Source organism: Suricata suricatta, chromosome 17 (genome assembly GCF_006229205.1).
Source record: "Suricata suricatta isolate VVHF042 chromosome 17, meerkat_22Aug2017_6uvM2_HiC, whole genome shotgun sequence".
NCBI classification, from domain to species: Eukaryota; Metazoa; Chordata; class Mammalia; order Carnivora; family Herpestidae; genus Suricata; species Suricata suricatta.
Window position 1 is genome coordinate 52,187,517 of NC_043716.1, and position 19,080 is coordinate 52,206,596.

General features: G+C 56.0%; 1 protein-coding gene across 2 annotated transcripts; it reads left to right on the top strand.

Annotated features, from left to right (window-relative positions):
- Nucleotides 1–790: 790 nt before the first annotated feature.
- Nucleotides 791–16,510, top strand: GPRC5C (G protein-coupled receptor class C group 5 member C). 2 transcript variants are annotated; one of them, XM_029928343.1, is made up of 6 exons: nucleotides 791–880; nucleotides 1,124–1,253; nucleotides 5,984–7,066; nucleotides 9,677–9,771; nucleotides 12,303–12,452; nucleotides 14,583–16,510. In XM_029928343.1, exons 3-6 carry the CDS (start codon nucleotides 6,016–6,018, stop codon nucleotides 14,613–14,615), a joined length of 1,329 nt encoding a protein of 442 aa, XP_029784203.1. In that variant the 5' UTR covers nucleotides 791–880; nucleotides 1,124–1,253; nucleotides 5,984–6,015; the 3' UTR covers nucleotides 14,616–16,510. The 2 variants fall into 2 exon arrangements, with proteins under 2 accessions (XP_029784203.1, XP_029784202.1); XM_029928342.1 differs by lacking the exons at nucleotides 791–880; nucleotides 1,124–1,253; nucleotides 14,583–16,510 and having other exon boundaries at nucleotides 12,303–12,897.
- The last annotated feature ends 2,570 nt before the right edge of the window (nucleotides 16,511–19,080 follow it).

Below are 19,080 nucleotides of genomic sequence, written 5' to 3' on the forward strand. Positions count from 1 at the left end.
GGTCGGGCTGGCCGGCCGTGGGTGCCGGCAGAAGCCCGAGGGCGGAGGACCGGGGGGCGGGGGACGCCGCGCCAACTCCGCTCGGTCGCCGAAACTTTCCAAACCGGAGCCGGCCGGGGGACGGGGACGGGGACAGGGACGGGGACGCGGGTTGGGGGAAGCCCGGCGCTGTCCCGAACTCCGCAATAGGTGCCCCCCTCCACTCCCGCCGCCTCTCTGCGTGAGTCCACGGCCAACTGTGACTTGTGGGCCAGCGTCGTCCCCGGTGCCCGTGGATGGGGAGGGCAGGTTTCTGTGGCCAGAGGGAATCGGGAAGAGAGGCTGGGTCCCTGCTCATTCTGTTCCGAAGGCCGGGGGAGCGCCCGTGGGGAGGGAAATTCTCAGAATCTTCCTGTAGGAAGTTTTGAATCAGACCATCAAAGAGCCTCTACTTCTGGCAATTTGGCTTCCAGACCCTGTTCCACTCCCCACCCTCCAACCCCCACCCGCCATGGCTTTTCCAGGGCCCTTTGCAGCGGCAGGGATTGGGTAGCGCCCATCCATCCACAAGCCTGCAGTTTTATACCCCGGAGAAGCCAGTTAATCTAAAAGTTCATCCTAAGGCACGGGGACGGAATGTGTCACAATAGGGGTTTGTGCTCCAGGAGGTTCCCACCTTGTGTCTTCCTTTGCTTGGAGGGGTGGGGGATGTAGAGGGTGGGGCACATTCCAGAGTGGCATGCCCGAGCAGACCCTTGGACTGAAGACTTCCACGTTTCAGAATGCTCAGGAAATTTTGGCCCAAATGCTCCCTTGATGTGGAGGTCAAGGCTGGGATTTCCAGAAGCCCCTCCCTCCCCATCCTGGAGACCCCTGGACGGTGTGAGATGATATGGCCTAAGTAGGGGACTCCAGAGAGGGAGGGGGTTTGGGGGAGAAGGGAAAGAGGCAGGAGGGCTGTTGGTGGGTCCATGCAACTCTCCTTCTGGGCTGCTGAGTGCTGGCAGCCTGGGGTGGGGGGGGGTGGAATGCTCTATGATATCCGTGAGTGAGCTTGGGCACCATTGAGAGGGGGCCGTCAAAGGTCATGGCACCCTTCGGTGTATCCACTGGCTGCATGTCTTTCTTCCTCTGTGTCCTTGAGCCTGGAAGATTCAGACCAGGGCAGTGTGAAGCCCGTGGTGCCCTCCTCAGGATGGTCTCCTGTGCCCTACCGGTTCTCAGACTTTGCTGTGGTGCAAATTGGAAGCGGTGAGGAAGGGTTTTCCAGAAAGGTGAGAGGGCCTGACTGCCTCCGAGCAAGCCAGTCAGGGTCAGCTGGGCCTCTGAACCCCGCACTCTGTGGAGGCCTCTCTGCTCCCCTGGGAGAGGGAAAGAGGGAGGAAGGGGATTCTGGAACTGGATTGGGCTGACTCAGACCAGAGCTGGGGGCTGAGTGGCTGAGCTGGGGAAAGGCCGATTTCAGAGGTGATTAAAAATATTTGTATGACTGATTCCAGAGAGGTGAAGCAAAAGGGCCCCTTTGTCCAGAAAATAATCTGAGACTGGTCTTGCTGTGGCGGTGGGGTAGGGGAGATTCATGGGACAGAAGGAGCTCCCCCTCACCTTCCCCTCCCAGGTCCCACTGAAAACCTTGAAGCAAGAAGAGGTGACTCCAAAATGAAGAAGGCAGGGGAGAAATGGGCACTGAGTCTGTTCAGCGAATGTTTTTTAAATGCCTCCTATGTTCAAGGCGTCGCTACAAGTGTTGCAAGGATGCTAAGATAAACACATCTTTAAAAAAATTTTTTTTTAATATTTATTATTGATACAGAGAGAAACAGAGCATGAGTGGGGGAGGGGCAGAGAGAGAAGGAGACACTGAATCTGAAGGAGGCTTCAGGCTCTGAGCTGTCAGCACAGAGCCCGACACGGGGCTTGAACCCACAAACCTTGAGATCATGACCTGAGCCAGTCAGACACCCACCCGACTGAGCCACCCAGGCGCCCCTAAGATAAACACGTCTTGTCCGGTACCCTCCCAACCCTTCCAGCCTAGTAGGGGAGACATATATATATATATATATACATTTTAACCGCCAGGGCTCAGAAGACAGCTGGGAAGTGCAAGTCTTAAGGATCCGGAGGAGGGAGAAGGTCTAGGCAGAGCTGGGTCCATTTTTAAAAAGTCCACCCCACTTCTCCACCGTCTAAAAGGTGACGTGAGTTGAGTGGCTGAATCGGCACTCCTGGAGGTCAAAGGACCAGTTGCAGAACTCCTCTGAGCTTCCTTCTGGAAATCTGCTGGCGCGCACGGATCACTGCCCTAGTCCCGAGCTGATGTGTTCATATCTCCACACTCACCCTTGCATTTCCTGGGGAATCAGAGAAATATTGTATCAGGGCAGAAGTGGTGTGTTTCATCAGGGGCTGGCAAGTTGCAGGGCAGCTGGGCAGCTTGGTACCAGGATGGGGAGGACAGGGAACAGGTTCCTGTTCTTTCCTTGGAAGTTCCCACACTGGCAATGCTGAGAAGCTAGGAGGCTTCTGGAGGCCAGCAAGGTAAAGGCACGCATTTCTAAGAGCAAGATGGACCCAGTAGAGTAAGTGATGGAGGGGTTGCAGAGCTAAACGGGACCGGGCTTGCTTTTGTTTTTTTCTTTTCTGTAATGATATGGCTGATATCGGATTTGAACTTGTAGCATGGGATTTGGTATCCTTTGCCCCTCAACCCCCAACCACTCCTTAGATTTTATGTTGGAAAGGATCGCCCAGACCTGTCCATTATGGCTCTTTACCTTTGGCCTTGATCTTTAAACAGGGGTGAAGGTGTCCTCACCAAGTCGATGGCCTGTGCTTTTTGCCAGATTGGAATTGTAAAGCTCTGGTTATGCCACCTTGGTGCAAAAAACAAAAACAAAAACAAAAACAAAACCGCCTTCCGTGGCTGCCTTCGGAAAAATGCCCCGAGCTCCTTCCCCGTGGCATTCCTGGTCTGTCGCTAGCCAGCCACAGTCTCCCTTTACCAACTCAGTTCATGCTTGAAGTTGATTAAATACTGAATAAAATACTGTTGAAAGATCTTCATTCTGTCTTTTCTGACTCCTCAGTGCAAGGCTTCCTCCTCCTTGTCTTGTAGCCCCTTTTTCTCCCCAGAGGCAAATTCTGTTGTGGGGCAATTATTTTCTCCTATCTCGTACTGGATTTTAAAAACCATCAAGTCAGGAACTGTATTTGTTCATCTTTGTAATTCTCAGAGCTTGGAGACAACTGGGCTTTGTCCCCCTCCCCCTAGGTACACAGTAAATATTTTCTGATTTGGAATAATCACCTGTACTAAATGGGGACTGGGAGCAAGGTGGGGGGCGGGGAGAGTGCTTGAAGATGTGCAGATACCTGGGGGCTAAATCGGGGTGGCTATCCTCAGGGCTCACTTCCACGTCTCCAACTTTATCCCAAGTTCTGGCTGCTTTGCTGTGAGCCCCGAACACCCAAGACGGGGTTAAATGCTTAGGAACCCATAGCGTGTAATCTGCAAATTATATCCCCTGGAGTGATTCAGTGTTCTTCTTTACCCATGAATCCTCCGCCCTTTTTTCTTTCCGGCACTTGTAAATATGGTTTATGCATTATTGATTTACGATTACACAAAGTCTCCTACAAAAGCTTGTTTAAATGTCGATGCAGGGGAAGGAACCGTGCTTTTGCGTTACAAGTCAAGAGAAACTGAGCTCTGTGACCATGCAATTTTTTAGGGACACAATAAAGATGTTAGTTTATTAAGAGTTAATGATGGGTGGTATTTGCTTGGGAAAAACAAGCTTACCTGAAAAATGAAGTAGCTAAGAAGGTTGAAATATCTACGGTATTTTCAAGGAACTTGTAGGATATATATTACAGGACTTTGAAAAGTGATGAGCTTTTATTATATCTATGTCACTTTATTTATGAGTTTTATTTTCCCTTATTCAGTAGCAATCCTCTTCCACTTATCAATTATGGAGAGGCAATTTCTATTGACTGGGATGCAGGACTTTTTGTTTACCTGTTAGAAATTAGGTGACTAGGTGGGGGGGACACTTGGGTGCATCCGACTCTTGATTCCAGCTCCGTTCATGATCTCATGGTTTGTGGGATCGAGCCCCACATCAGACTCGGTGCTGACACTACATAGCCTGATTGGGAATTGTCTCCCCTTCTCTCTCTGCCCCTTCCCTGCTCGCTCGCCTGATCTCAAAATAAATAAAAACTAAAAAAAAAAAAAAAAGAATCAGGTAACAAGGGATGGTGGAAACATAAGGGGGTATCTATCACTACCTCAAAAGGAGGAGGTGGGAAGAGTTGGGTCATGCCATTCCCCTGTGAGCCACTAGTGGTCACTATCAGCCCAGGAAAGCTTGGTTGCTGTCTTTCTGAAGAGTTCTGGGGGCCCAAGAAGTGAAAGAGGAAGAGGCAGGGCTACAGCTAGTTACTTGAACATAAGGGGTGATAATGGTGTGCAGTACCTGCATTTCATAGTATTTTTGAACTTGGCCTTTTTTTTTAAGTTTATTTCTTTATTTTGAGAGAGAGAGAGGGAGAGACAGAGAATCCCAAGCAGGCTCAGCGGTGTCAGCATGGAGCCTGATGCAGGGCTCCATCCCATGAACCAGGAGATCATGACCTGAGCTGAAAATCAAGAGTGAGAGGGCTTAACTTACTGAGGCACCCAGGCGTCCTTGAACTTGGCTTTTTAGAACAATGAGAGAGGCGCCTGGGTGGCTCAGTCAGTTGAGCGTCCGGCCTTGGCTCAGGTCATGATCTTGCGGTTTGTGGGTTCGAGCCCCGTTTCAGGCTCTATGCTCAGGGCCTGGAGCCTGCTTCAGATTCTGTGTCTCCCTCTCACTCTGACCCTCCCTGCTCACACTGTCTCTGTCTCTCTCTCTCTCTGAAAGAAATAAAACATTAAAAAATAAAAATAAAAAGAACAGTTAGATTCTCTGTTCTCCAGGTAAATGTAAAGTCTCTCATTGGAGAGCTCACTGATTGGATATTTAATGTCTCTTAACCTGCCACCTTCTTTACCTCCACTTCACACGGGGAACATCCACCTGGTATAGTGAGCAGGGGCTTGCTGCTGACCCCCACACTTGCTAGAACCGCTGTTGGGATGGGTCAGATGCGGAGTACACTGAGTCGTCACTTACCTTCCTGGTGTGAATGAAAGACCTCTCTTTGCCTTCTAGCTACCGCGCCTTAACGTCTTCCGTGATAGAGGAGTTCCTTTGGGTGTTGCGTTGCCCTTGTCTGCTTCTTGCTTTTAAAATGTTAGTGCCTCATAGGAGGATTTTTGCATGAAGTCATTAACTCCCTAGCTGAGACATTAGTATATTTTATCCTTGACTCCAGCAACTGAGCTAGACAAAGAAGTTTAGATGCTGAAGAGGAGAGCTGGCAGGAAATGTGGGCAAATGAAGGGCAGAAAAGGGAGGTGACAGGGAGGAGTCCAAGGGAACCATCTCTTCGTCTTTTCTGGCTGCAGATCATGCCCATCACGGGTGCTCGTTAAGTGCGTGTTGCGTGAATGAGCACGTGGCAGATTGGCCATGGACGTGGGCATCATGGGCAGAGATGAGGGGCACAGCGTCAGGCCTGTCGAGCTCTGGGAGTCCCAGGGCAGAGAGAAAGTGCTAAATGGGTGATGTGCTTGGCTTTGACTTGCTCACCAACCCTCACACCCCTAACCCAGGCTCAGGGAATATTTGGACGCTGGATGGGGTGAGCGAAGGGGAGAACCTGGAAATTCGGTGACACTTTCCTCTGAGTACGGACAGAGATGACAAATGGGCTTCATCTCACTTGCCTCTCTGGTCAGTCGATACACCTCCTGGGAGTTCTGTGTCAAGAAGGATTCCGAAACCCAGGGGTTGGTCTTGTCATCGGCCTGCATGGTCTGCCCTGGTTCAGGAGAGGGGAGAGCAAGTGACCTGTGTGTCCGAATCTGGCCTTGGAGGACTGATTTTGCCTTTTCTCGCTCTGTCTCTAGGGACCCAGCTGGAGCCTGGCCTGGGAGCCAGGATGGCCATCCCTAAAGCTGTACTGACCTGCCTGGGGCTGCCTCTCTTCCTATTCTCCGGGGTGCAGGCGCAGAACCACGTGCCACCTGGCTGCAGCCCGGACCTCAGCCCCCTCTACTACAACCTGTGTGACCGCTCCGGGGCTTGGGGCATCGTCTTGGAGGCGGTGGCCGGGGTGGGCGTTGTTACCACTTTTGTCCTTACCATCATCCTTGTGGCCAGCCTCCCGTTTGTGCAGGACACCAAGAAGCGGAGCCTCCTGGGGACCCAGGTGTTCTTCCTGCTGGGGACCCTGGGCCTCTTCTGCCTCGTCTTTGCCTGCGTGGTGAAGCCGGACTTTTCCACCTGTGCCTCTCGCCGGTTTCTCTTTGGAGTTCTGTTCGCCATCTGCTTCTCCTGCCTGGTGGCTCATGTCTTTGCCCTCAACTTCCTGGCCCGGAAGAACCATGGGCCCCGGGGCTGGGTGATCTTCACCGTGGCCATGCTTCTGACCCTTGTGGAGGTGATCATCAACACTGAGTGGCTGATCATCACGCTGGTCCGGGGCGGCGGCGAGGGGGGCCCTTCGGGCAACGGCAGCGCCGCCTGGACCGCCGCCTCCCCGTGTGCCATCGCCAACGTGGACTTTGTGATGGCGCTCATCTACGTCATGCTGCTGCTGCTGTGCGCCTTCATGGGGGCCTGGCCTGCCCTGTGCGGCCGCTTCAAGCGCTGGCGCAAGCACGGGGTCTTCGTGCTGCTCACCACGGCCACCTCCATCGCCATCTGGGTGGTGTGGATTGTCATGTACACCTACGGCAACAAGCAGCACAACAGCCCCACCTGGGATGATCCCACGCTGGCCATTGCTCTTGCCGCCAATGCCTGGGCCTTTGTCCTCTTCTATGTCATCCCTGAGGTTTCCCAGGTGACCAAGGCCAGCCCGGAGCAAAGCTACCAGGGGGACATGTACCCGACCCGGGGCGTAGGCTATGAGACCATCCTGAAAGAGCAGAAAGGCCAGAGCATGTTTGTGGAGAACAAGGCGTTTTCCATGGACGAGCCGGCCTCAGGTAAGTGGAGGAAAGCCCTCCCCACCTGCCCGTCTTTCCTTCCGCACAGGGTGCGGCGGGACACGGGGCTGGTCTCCTGGGCACCACGCAAAGTTCTCGGGTCGTCTTCAGTTTCCTGCCTGAAACTCCCTGAATTCCAGGCTTTAAAAGTTTATTCTTCTGTACTCCTGTAGTTCCTGAATGTATTTTCACTGTAAAATTTCAAACACCACAGATGAAACTCCGCCTCCCCAGCTGTCTTCCCAGTTCTACTCTGTTCTTTCCTGCTCCGTCCCTAGCACTAGAACCACCATTGACTGATAGTTTACTGCCACAGGCCTCAGTTTCCCCATTTGCAAAATGGGCACGATAATGGTTCCTGTTACATAGGATTCTTGCGGAGAGTAAATTCATGCCTGTGCCTGGCACTAGGAAAGTACTCTAGAAGTATTAGCTATTAGCTCCGTGGATTGCTATTATTTTACCATTACTACTACCTTTCCAGGTCTCTTCTATTATATACATGTACATATGTATATAATACATATATAGTCTCAGTTAAGATTTTCTTTTTTTTTTTTAATGTTTATTCATTTGAAAGAGATCAAACAGGGGAGGGGCTGAGAGACAGAGAGAGAGCGATCAAACCTGGGAGAGACTGAGAGAGAATGAGAGAGAGAGAGAATTCCAAGCAGGCTCCAAGCTGACAGCATGGAGCAGGACTTCGGGCGTGAACTCACGAACTGTGAGATCGTGACCTGCGCCGAAATTAGAAGTCGCCGCTTAACCCACTGAGCCACCCATGCGCTCCAAGACTTTGTTTGTTTTGATAAAAGCGCAGTGCCACATACCAATCTAAGCAGCACCCACTATCCAGCTGGCTTGTCCCCAAGCTCCTGTCACGGCTCTTTGCTAATGGGATGGGGCTTTCCTGGTGGAGCCCAGCACTAGGGACACCAGCCAGCTGTACAGCCTTGGAGGGGTCAGGCTGAGGGGGGTCCCGGAATTGGAAGAAGCAGGGATGGGTGAGGAGATTCTGCAGCCTGTGCCAAACCCCTCTCTGGGAGCAGCTTGAGAAGCAGGCGGTGGGGGGAGGGGCAGGGAATGATTCTCTGAGATGCTTAGCCAGTTGAACTCCCAGTTTCCAAAGGGAAGAATATTTCTCTGGCATTTGTTAGTCATAAGGATCACTAGGCTTTATTGAGCACCTACTGTGTGCCACGTGCTGTGCCTTTCCTGACTGTGGCCTGCTGTCTTGCTGCTTTCTTAGCCAGCTGGCTACAGCCCCGTCACTTGACATGACCAGGAACTGGAGGTACAGTCTCAGAGTCCTGACCCCAAACCCAGACTGGGCTGGCTAAGATGTTTGGGGGGCTTAAGGCTTTAACTGCTTGACTGTCGGTCGCCAGCTCTGGGGTCTTTGCTCGACGTCCGAGTCAGAGGCAGGGGAGGTTCTGGAATCAGAACTCCCTGCCTCTTTACAAACTGAGATGCTCATAATTTTGGTCTTGGGGAAAGGAGCGATCCTTGTCTTGCCTGACACTTGATCTTTGCTCTGCCTACTGGGGTGGCCTGTGGGGCAGGTGCTCATATGGAGTGCGACCAATTGAGTGCTTTGTGGGGGAGGAGGCCGGGGCAGGGGGCACTTGGAGAGACTGATGGTAGGCGGGGCTTGTGTGGGTGGGAGGCGGGGCTTGTGTGGGCTGCAGGTGCCCTGTGCCTGGGCTGGAGGCCCAAGTAGTACTCAGCCTTTGTCCTCTCAAGGCAAACACTTCTGGGGCTGTGAGGGTTTTGTTTTGTTTTGTTTCTCCTTAAATGGAAAAATCAATGGAGCGAGCCCAGCACTTAGGAAGCCAGCCTTGTATAGTGTGGTCCCTCAGAGCCACGGGCCATCTGCCTGGGGAGACACACAGCCGCCGGCCTGCTCTCAGGGTCAGCAGTTTTCCTCGGACACCCTGGGAACCTCAGCAGGGGAGCACAGCCGAGGCACAGGGAGGTATTCCTGGAGCCGAAAATAGTTCTGGAAACTTGCCAGGGTGCCACGGGACAGGAGGTACATTCAGTCCTCCTGGTGAGGCTCTGGGCCGTGGGGTCCTGGAGAATCAGCATCCAGTTCTGCTTTGTGACGAAGCGAGGCGGCTCAGGCTGTGGGGTCTCTGTGGTGCTTACCCTGGTGTGTGGCCGCCGGCCTGCCTCGATCAAGGCCAGAGCTGGAGCCTGGCCATCTTGGAAGGCGACCGAGGGCCTGTGTGCACCTCTTGGCCTCTGGCCCCGGAGGGCGGATGGGGATGTGAAGGTTGCTGACAGGAGCATTTTTCTTTGCTGAAGTGGGGGGGAGGGGTGGTCCTCCCCCTTCCCCCAACCCCCCCCTCCCTCCTTGCTGGCTGCAGGAAAGCCTGAGGGGGAGGCAGGCATTCTGCCTCTCCTTGACTCCTGACAAAGGCAGGCTGGGCTCTCGAGAGGCCCCCACACCTGCAACCTCACCTCCAAGCTGGCCGACCCCGGCCGGGCTTCCTCTGTGGGTTAGATGTCATCCCAGGACAGGTGAGACCCCTCGTCCCTCTCTGTGCCCTCCCTGGGGAGCCTTGCCTGAGAGCCCAGCCCCCAGACCGCTCCTGTGTTTCTCTGCAGCTAAGAGACCGGTGTCACCATACAGTGGGTACAACGGGCAGCTGCTGACCAGTGTGTACCAGCCCACCGAGATGGCCCTGATGCACAAAGGCCCGGTGAGTGAGGTCCCGGGTCTCTGTGGCCCTGCTGGGGCCCTGGAGCCTGGCCTGAGCGGGCAGGTGCAGGGTGGGGTGGGGCATGGATGGAGAAGACAGGCATCTGCTGCCTCAGGCTCGGGGAGCCAAGCAGGGCTCCTGACATCCGGTTCCCGGAGTTGCCATATATACCGCCCTCAGTTTCACTGCAGTGGGACCTGCTGTGTGTCATGGAGCCTCACACAGTGACTGGGGCCCCTCGCTGTGGGCTGGTGGGAGATGCCAGCTTTGCCCTGAGCCGCTTAGGGAAGGACAGAGGAAGGTCTTGGCCAAGTAGGTGGGTAGATGTCATTCGTTGGTGCCCCCAAAGGCACAGAGGACCCCAGAGCAGGTCCGGGTAACTATTCGCTCCTCAACCACAGCTGTCCCAAGAGGGCCATGGCTCCCTTCCCCCCACAGGCAGGAGGCAGCTCTCAACCTCATACCTCCCCTGGGTTCTGGAAACCAGATGCTCCATTAGCCAGTGGGGGGTGGGAACAGGAAGACATTGGGTTAGATTCTCACTCACTCCATATATGTTCCTCCTCCCGGGCTGGCAGTCACTGTGGGGAGAGGTCAGTGACCCGCCTTGGCAGGATGCTGGGAACCGGAAACGAGGGAGGTCAGCAGGGTGGTGTTCTCATACTGCACCACCCCCCCCGTTCCCTGCCGTGAGCCCCAAGGGTGGGGGGGGCAGGGTGCACTGAGCATCTGCAACTTGCAGATCTAGCCCCTTCTCTCTTCCTAAGCTGAACCTGCAGCCAGGCGCTGGGGGGTGCGAGGGGGGGCCAAGGAGTCTCTGTCGGACACAGAGTCTGCTAGTTACATCCGCCCAGGCTGTGGACGCCCCCACACCCCCACCCTCAACCCCAGGATCCTTCCTTCAATGGATCCCCATGCTTCCCAGCCTTCACTCACCGGTGCACCTGAGTCCTGCTTCCCTAGGTTGGGGGTAGAACCCGGATTACTGGGTATTTTCTCTGATGGTCTCCAGACCTCTCAGCATTACTACCTGGGGACTTAACCGGGGACTTGCTATCAAGGCAAACCGGATGAGGCCAGTGGTGTCATTGGGCTGATGGTTAGCATCTCTTCAGGGGCATCGTGGAATCTGCCACACTGGGAGTGCCCACTCCCAGAAATCAGTGGAAGGTTCCCTCCCTCCCCACCCCGGTAAACATTTACCAGGCCCCTGCGGGGCTGGATCCTGACTAGGCATGGCTGTGGTTTAACAAACTGCCCGGGGGAGTCTCTGGCACACCCAGGTTTGAGAGCCACCCATCTAGATGCTCCTGGAGCCACTAGGGGCAGGGGAGCTGGGGGTGGGTGCAAACCAGGGGGGAGCACTGGGTCTGATTAGACCGAAGGCAGCCTGGGACCCTGCAGCGGCAGGGGTTTGGGGGCGGGTCTTTCTGTGAGGATAAGGCAGGTGGGGCCAGGAGTTCACCTTCCCTCCCGGGTGGGAGCTGGGCTGGGTGCCTCTGGGCCCTTCTCACCCCACAGTTGTCCTCACCTCCCCCCCCACCCCCTATGGGAATAGGGCCTTTGCAACTTTAGCCAGGTTCCAGGCAGAGAATTTGGTGTGTGTGTGTGTGTGTGTAAGTTTGGTTACTTATTTATTTTGAGAGACAGAGCATGAGCAGGGGAGGAGCAGAGAAAGAGGGAGACACAGAACCTGAAGAAGTTCCAGGCTCTGAGCTGTCAGCACAGAGCCTGATGCAGGGCTTGAACTCACTGACCATGAGATCATGACCTGAGCCAAAGTCAGACGCCCAACCAACTGAGCCACCCAGGTGCCCCTATTCATTTATTTTGAGAGAGAAGCAGGAGGTGCAGAGAGAGAGAATCCTGACGGTGCAGAGCCCGATATGAGGCTCGAACTCACAAATGAGGAAATCATGATGTGTGCTGAAACCCAGGGTTAGACGCTTTTAAGCGACCGAGCCTCCCAGGCGCCCCACAAATTTGGGTTTCGAGTCTCCACATCGGACTGTCCAACCCAGACTTCAAGATGGGAAATGTGGGCAAACTGAAGGCCTAATAGAAGGCCGTCATTGGCCAGGCACCCCGCGGCTCTGATGCTGTTGGGGGCCGTAGTGCCATTTGGAGGACTCCTGGAGAAGTCTGGGGAGGCGGGATCCTGGGAGCAGTACCAGCCAGGTAGTTGCACGGTATGTGGTTCACCCTCCACTGGGCCCCAGGATTTCCCTAAGGCGTTGGGAACAGGAGGGATGGGCCTTGAGAAAAGGATCCATCTGAAAATAGTGAAGCCCCAGGATCATCGGAGGTGACAGGCGACTCCTCTGTCTAGAGGCCTGGAGCTCTGCAGGGTGAGGGAATGGGCTGGAGGTCAGAGGCCAGCCCCTCCGCTTCCAGGGGTGGAGATGCTGCGGGGGGGGGGGGGGGGGGAGCAGGGAAGGGGGAGCTGGCAGCCTCGGCCCTGCAGGAAGCCGAGTGTCTGTGCGTCCGCCCTGGCGGAACCTGGCTGTGAGACCTCCTGTCCTTCCTTCCAGTCTGAAGGAGCCTACGACGTCATCCTCCCACGAGCCACCGCCAATAGCCAGGTGATGGGCAGTGCCAATTCCACCCTGAGGGCCGAAGACATGTACGCGGCCCAGAGCCACCAGGCAGCCACCCCGCTGAAAGACGGCAAGAACTCCCAGGTGTTTAGAAACCCCTACGTGTAGGACTGATTTGGCAGCCAGGAGGCAGGCAGATTTGGGGAGGACCCTGTGGGGACCTGGCCCAGGAGAGGAGCCCACCGCTCGCCTGTGTCCCTGCCCCCTCCGTGGTTCAGGGCGACTGTGCCTCAGAGCCAGGGAAGCCCTCCCCGTCTGCCAGTGGTTGGGCAGGGGTAGGGGGTGGGGGGTGTCCCAGGGGCCCCTCCACCCACTCCTCAGTGTTTGTGGAGTAGAGGAGCCCACCCCCCACTTCATGCTCCAGCCAAATAGTGTTCTTCTTGGGGGTGGTGGCCGGTCAGTGCCAACATTTTCTGGAATCTTCCGAGAGATTCCTGCAACCTCGAGAGATTTCTCAGGAGCACCTGTCCTGGGTCTTGCTCCTCTGTGAGGAGCCAGGGCGCCTAATAAACACGTTTTTGCTTTATTAGTCCTTCCTCTGGGAATGTCGTTTCTGACCTGGGCTCTTGGTCACTGAATGAGTCGTGGGTGGTGGGGGGCAGAGGTGGGGTGCAGTCCCTCTTTCTCCCTCCACATCCAGCTCCTGTGAAAGCTGCTGCTGAGTTTTCCTTCCGTGCAAGTAAGTAGCCGACCCCTGAACCCACGGAAGGAGTCTTCAGCTGAGCCTGGGTCTCCCTGCTGTGTGTGATCAGAACGGACTTCCGGTGTGGGGTCCAGGCCAGCATCTGGGTGTATCTGGACTCAGACAGTTTTCCTCCGGGACCCCTCCACCTGCCTCCACCGTGAGGCCAGAGCAGGGAAGCTGGGGGCCCAGCATCCGGCAGCTCTGTGGACGGTGTGGGTAAGGGAAGCTAGGCAGACTTCAGAGCCTCTCAGGGGCAATGACCATCAAGGTCCTTGAGGGGACCAGGTGGAGACTCCCCGCCCCGCTATTAGAGCGGGGCGTGCACTGGGGCTTGTTTACAAAGTGGGTTTCCAAAGGTGGAAAGGGTCGGCCGGTTCCAGTTGGTTTCATTCCTGGGCAGTTATTAACACGTCCACTAGCTCAGTTCTTTACGATGAACAAAACCTTTCCACATCAGCTCGTTTTATTTTTTGTTTTTTATTAAAAAAATTTTTAATGTTTTTTATTTATCTTGAGAGACAGAGAGAGACAGTATGAGCAGGGGAGGGTCAGAGAGAGAGGGAGACCAGAATCGGAAGCAGGCTCCAGGCTCTGAGCTGTCAGCACAGAGCCCGACGCGGGGCTCAAACCCACGAACCGTGAGATCCTGACCTGAGCTGAAGCCGACGCTTAACCGACTGAGCCACCCAAGTGCCCCTAAAAAATTTTTTTTAACGTTTATTCATTTTTGAGAGACAGAGCGCGATCCAGGGAGGAGGCAGAGAGAGAGGGAGACACAGAATCAGAAGCAGACTCCAGGCTTCAAGCTGTCAGCACAGAGCCCGACGCGGGGCTCGAACCCACGAACCGTGAGATAGTGGCTTGAGCCAAAGTCGGACACAACCAACTGAGCCACCCAGGCGCCCCCTCATCAGTTCATTTTAAACCTCGTGGCTTCCCAGAAAGGTGGACAGGATGGTATTCGGTCCTCTTTCTAGAGTCAGAATCCCAGAATTATGCCATTTTAGGGTTGGATGAGGCCTTAGAGGCAAATTAGGGGTATCGCTGTCCCGGGCCCTCTCACAGGTAAGCAGACTGAGCCAGAGAGGCCACCAGCCTCTGGAAGTGGCCACCCCAAGATTGTCTTGAGACCCACCTTCCTAGGCCCACCCTGGGACGGCCAGTGGGCCCCAGTGGCCTGGGCTTCGAGGAGCGCAGTGCTTTGACCATTGAACACTGACTCAAGGCTTTGCAAAGGGGCTGCCAAGCCCGCCCCTCCCAAGCTTGGGAATGTTTCTCCCCAGCTGATCAAAAGCTATTTTCTGACACCGGTTGTAGGGTAAAAACAAATGTCTCTGTTGGAAGGGAGAGAAAGGTTGCCGGAAGAATAACAAACTTCTCCCAGAGTTTCCCTCTGTCAGATTGCATCAGCCCCTGGGGACTCAGTCAGATGCCTTTTTTTTTTTTTTTTTTTTTTTTTAGTAAAAGTCAGTGCTTGGGCCCCTAGCGGTAGGGTCCCCTTTGACTCTTGTTCTTTCTGGTTACTTTAGGCTCAGTCCCCGCAAAATAAAACGAGATGGTAGAAGCCCTCTTCCCTGAACCACACGCCGTCCTGATGTCCTCGTGCCTCTGTCCGGGCTGGGCAGGGCCCAGCGCCTCTCCGGCCCTTGGCATTGGAGCTGGGAGGGACCAGAGGCCACCACCCCGAAGCAGTGGACTGAGTGGGTGTCTGTGGAGCCCTGAGGGGTGTGGCTGGGGCCCTAGGGCCAGCCCCAGCCTCTCCTGGTCCCCAAGCGACTGAGGCCACAAGGATCTGCAGAACCGCTGGCCTGCCTCCGTCCCCCTCGACGCCCTGCCCCCCAATCACAGCCGGTGTGTCCCCATGCTGAGGTTCTCCAGGTGGCCGTCCTCAGATGCCCGGTCTTCACGCCATGGGCCTTCTGGCTGTCTTTGGTGTCCGGCATCAGCATGCCCCGCCTAAGCCTCGGTGATTTCCTCCATGAGTGTTGGGAGCAGAGCCCTGGCGGAAGTTGGCTCCTTTCTGTCTTTGTCCTCGGGGCCTCTTGCCACCACCTGGACTGTGGAAGGCCCCTGAGCTGGGACAGAGCTCAGCCTGAAGCCTAGGCAGACACCGCTCCTCTTCGTGGTTTGTGGGCGCTGGATCTGAGCCCCATTGGTGCTTCCCTGATGTGCCCCTTTATGCCGTGGCCCCATGCCTTCCCCACCTGCAATGAGCCAGGGTGCATCAAGATGCGAGGTGGGGTCTGGGGACACGTTCTCAGGGGCCAGTTGAGAGTCCCGGACCCCATGGGTTGGGGTCTCAGCTGCTCACGGAACTGGGACTTGGCTGATGTACAGATTTCTGCTGCACTGCTCTTCTCTCTCATGACATGCTCCAGAGGGTCCTGATGGCCACACAGGGAATGGGGGGGGGCATCCTTTAGGACCTGATGATGGTGGCACTAAGGACGGAGATGTGCACAGCTGCAGACTCGTGGGATCGAGGTCCCTTGACTTTGTTCTGCCCTCTGGTACCAGACAGACCAGGCTGGACCAAGGGGAGCTCCCCCGGCACATCCCTGGAGCTCAGTTCTCAGCGCAAGAGTGGCCTCTGGGGGCCCAGGGTGAGGGCGAGGACAGGGGCAGGACCTGACCTTGCCCTGTAGTCGGCCCACAGCTCTCCAGCGCCACTGTCCTGCCTCTAGCAGCCTGTGCCTTTGTTAACTGGAATATTTTTCTGGAGCTAAAGTGGGCTAACAGGTCCTGCAGGGAGAGTAGGGCCATACGGCTATGTGACAGCACCCCCCCCCCCCCGCCCCCTGCCACCATTACCAGTCCCTGTGCTGGGTTGCTTAGCTCCATGAATGGAGCATTACTTCCCTCTGATGGAGGGGAAGGGGGAGCTCTGTGCACCTCAGGCTTCTCTTGATCTAGGTTAGCAGCCCTGAGATCCCTTACAGTGAATAAAGGCACTGTCTTTGCTTTTCAAAGCGACAGTCTCCTGTGAGTCCTGGCCCCACCAGGTGGCTCCGAAGAGCAGTCTGCAGTGAATGTGGGTTTGTTCATAGCCCGAGTCCTCCAGGATCTGTGCATGGGCTTGGGAAGATGGGCTCCTGAGAGATGCAGGCCACCCTGGCCGAGGGACACGCAGTGGCCCTGCTGCCTCCAGTCCTTGGACAAGTGGAAATGATGGGTGTGTTTTTAGGAGAAAGGTGCCTTCCCCCAAGGGGTCCAGCTACATCACAAATGAGCCTGGAATGGAAAACAACGAGAAGAACCTAGAACCCGTTGACGGTGATCTCAGACCAACGCCGTGGTGAATTCACACCGTCCCTCAAGTCAGCTCGAAGCAGAGTGGTCTGGACCCTCACTGCTCAGAATCAGATGACCTCATACTCTCTGAGGAATTACGACCACAGAAACCCTGTGTGTTCATGGAGAATTTTTCTGGGAATGAATAATACATATTTTTAACCTAGTCTCTTTGCCTTCTAGACCAACTGAGGCCATTTGATTACAGCAAACCTTTTCTTGGTTGGGGATTTATTCTAAAGGAAGAAACCGTGCCTCCAGAAACAGCCAAAATGCATGCCCCGCCCCCGCCCCCGCAAGGTCTGGGAATGTGGGGCTGGGGCGACAGAGGAGGACAGCCCTTCTCTTAGTCCTGCAGCAGCCTGGTGTGCCAGAGGCCACCGCTGAATAAAATACTGGGCTCCTGGGAAGGCCAACCAGGCTGATCAATACCTCCCCTGAGGTCCTGCCAAGGGCCATACCCAGCAAATTCCAGTTTACACTGGTTCCCTGTAATTGTTCACACCTCACTAAGACCGAGAAACAAAAAGGGGAAGGGACTTGCCTGGGGTCAGGGCCTCGGACCCGTTGTCACCAAACCTGGCACTTTCTCTAGTCCCATGGGGTCTGCGGAGATCAGGCTCAGGTCCCAGTGACCGGATTTTGTTTCCGGCCTGCGTGTGCCTGCTGGGCCCTCCCGGAAGCTGCAGCCCCCACTTCACAGCAGCCACATGAATTATTGAGTATCTGCACCAGCAGGGTAATGCTCTGACCTCATCCTCATCCTTGGGCTGAGGGCGCGGCTCTGACCTCCATCTCCTTGAAGAAGGGATCCTGATGGGTGGAGGCTGGGGTGGTGGGACCCTCTGTGGGGTGTGGGTGAATGAAAGAGGTGCCAGGAAGGAAATGAGGACCAGAAACCAGCGGCCCTGTCAGCAGGAGGCAATTCTGCAAAGAGAGCATGATCCAGATATCAGACAGCTGTGCGTTCGGATCCCTGCTTTGTTTAACTAGTTGTGTGACCCTGGGCAGCCCAGTTTCTTCACGGGGAAGACAGAAGTACTAATACCCTGAGTTGGTTTTTAATGTTCTAGCTCCTCAAGGTCATTCTGTGAAAGTCACAGCCAGGGCAGAGCATCCGGGAGCTAGCTGTCCAGTGTTTTCTGCCCAGACATCCTGGTTCCTAGGCCAGTGTCTCTGTGGGGCTGTGAGGCCAGCAGAGGTTTTAGGGAGTAGGGAGGGCGTCGTTAGCCGAGCAGCCCTGCCCTCCGGGGACTCGGGGAACAGGGCGCGACCGCCTCCGCACCCAACCCACTGTTCCCCCACGCACCTGGCGTGCTGGGGCGTGGGGGTAGGGACGGACTCGGGGCTCCGACGTCACTCTCGCGGGGGCCGGCCCCCAGTCCCCAGCCAACCCAAGGCCGCCTGCTGCGCCCCGCCCCGACATCCCTGCAACCCGATCCCCTCCGCCGGGACCTGCCGGCTCCGACCGGCTGGCCCCGCTGCCACCGCCAGCTGGGGGTGGGCGGTAGCGCGGGTCCCTCCCCAGCCCGGGGCCGGGCCCAGACCCTCTGCTTCCGCTCAATCCACCCTCCGGTGATTGCAGTCCTTTGTGACCTTCTCCCTGTGCCCTCCCGGGCTGTTCAGCCGCAGACCCAGGCCAGTACCTGCAGCGTTCCTCCCGGGTCTGTGAGCCCCGCGCAAAGCCTGCGCCCAAGCAAGTAGGTCTTTGTCCCCAAGAGGAGGAACCCCCTCCGAGAGGACCACCGGGCTCATTCCCTCTGCATGGGTGGGTGCAGTGGGCCCCGGGCACAGGGAGCCCCATCGCAGCCTTGGGTCCGCCTCCAGAACAGTTTCTCAGCCTCAAACCACGGACATTGGGCCCGGATCATTCTTTGCGGTGGGTGCAGCCTGTGCATTGTAGAGTGCTGAGCCGACTTGGCCAACGCCTGCCAGATACTCAATATCACCACCATCCATCCCCCTAGTTGTGACACCCAAAACTGTCCCCAGACATTGCCCAGTGTCACCTGGGAGCAAACTGTCTTGGGCTGAGAAGCGCTCCGCTGGGGTATTCAGAGGCCGTGAAGCCTGCTGCCCAGAGGGCAGCGGGTCGGGAACTGGAGGCTTCTGCCAGCCGGGTGCTGGGACGGAATTCCTGGATCCCCTTCTCCATTCCGGTTTCCAGGTGCCTCTGGCCAACTTAGGGACCGTGACCTCTAGCCTGACCGCCTTTGGGCAGCATGGTGACCAGCCAGCTCCTCTCACTGTGCAGACACCTCTGGGCTCCTGCACTGATGTGAGTGCTGAGCGGAGATCCGGGACGGAGAAATTCGTGTCTGTCCCAGGCTGTACTTGGGCACTAGAAAGAGACAGGGTGTGCCCCTGTCCAGCAGGCAGCCTCGGGGGTTCAGGGAGAGGAGGTGGGGGTCTAGGCGCAGTGGGCTGAGGCCACCAGCTGAGCCCAGGGGCTGTCAAGTCTGAGGGTTAGGGGAACATTTGGTCGGCTGGGGTTCAGATGTGGACCCCTTGGGGCCGACCCCATGTGGCAGGGCTCACTCTCCACAGGGGAAGCAAAAACTAGGCACTTACACACACACACACACACACACACACACACACACACACACACAAGCATGCACGTGCACAAACATGGGGGCGCCGGTTAGGGGCGCAGGGTTTTGCGGAAGGACATAAAGGAATCCGTCCCAGCTGGAGAAGATTCCATCTATTCCTTAACCAGGGCTGTGTTGGGTG

Bases quoted from the DNA above. Each gene is read 5' to 3' on its own strand.
- GPRC5C (XM_029928343.1), top strand. From the start codon at position 6,016: ATGGCCATCCCTAAAGCTGTACTGACCTGCCTGGGGCTGCCTCTCTTC. The intron at 7,067-9,676 runs GTAAGTGGAGGA...GTTTCTCTGCAG, and splicing joins CATGGACGAGCCGGCCTCAG to CTAAGAGACCGGTGTCACCA. The intron at 9,772-12,302 runs GTGAGTGAGGTC...CCTTCCTTCCAG, and splicing joins CCCTGATGCACAAAGGCCCG to TCTGAAGGAGCCTACGACGT.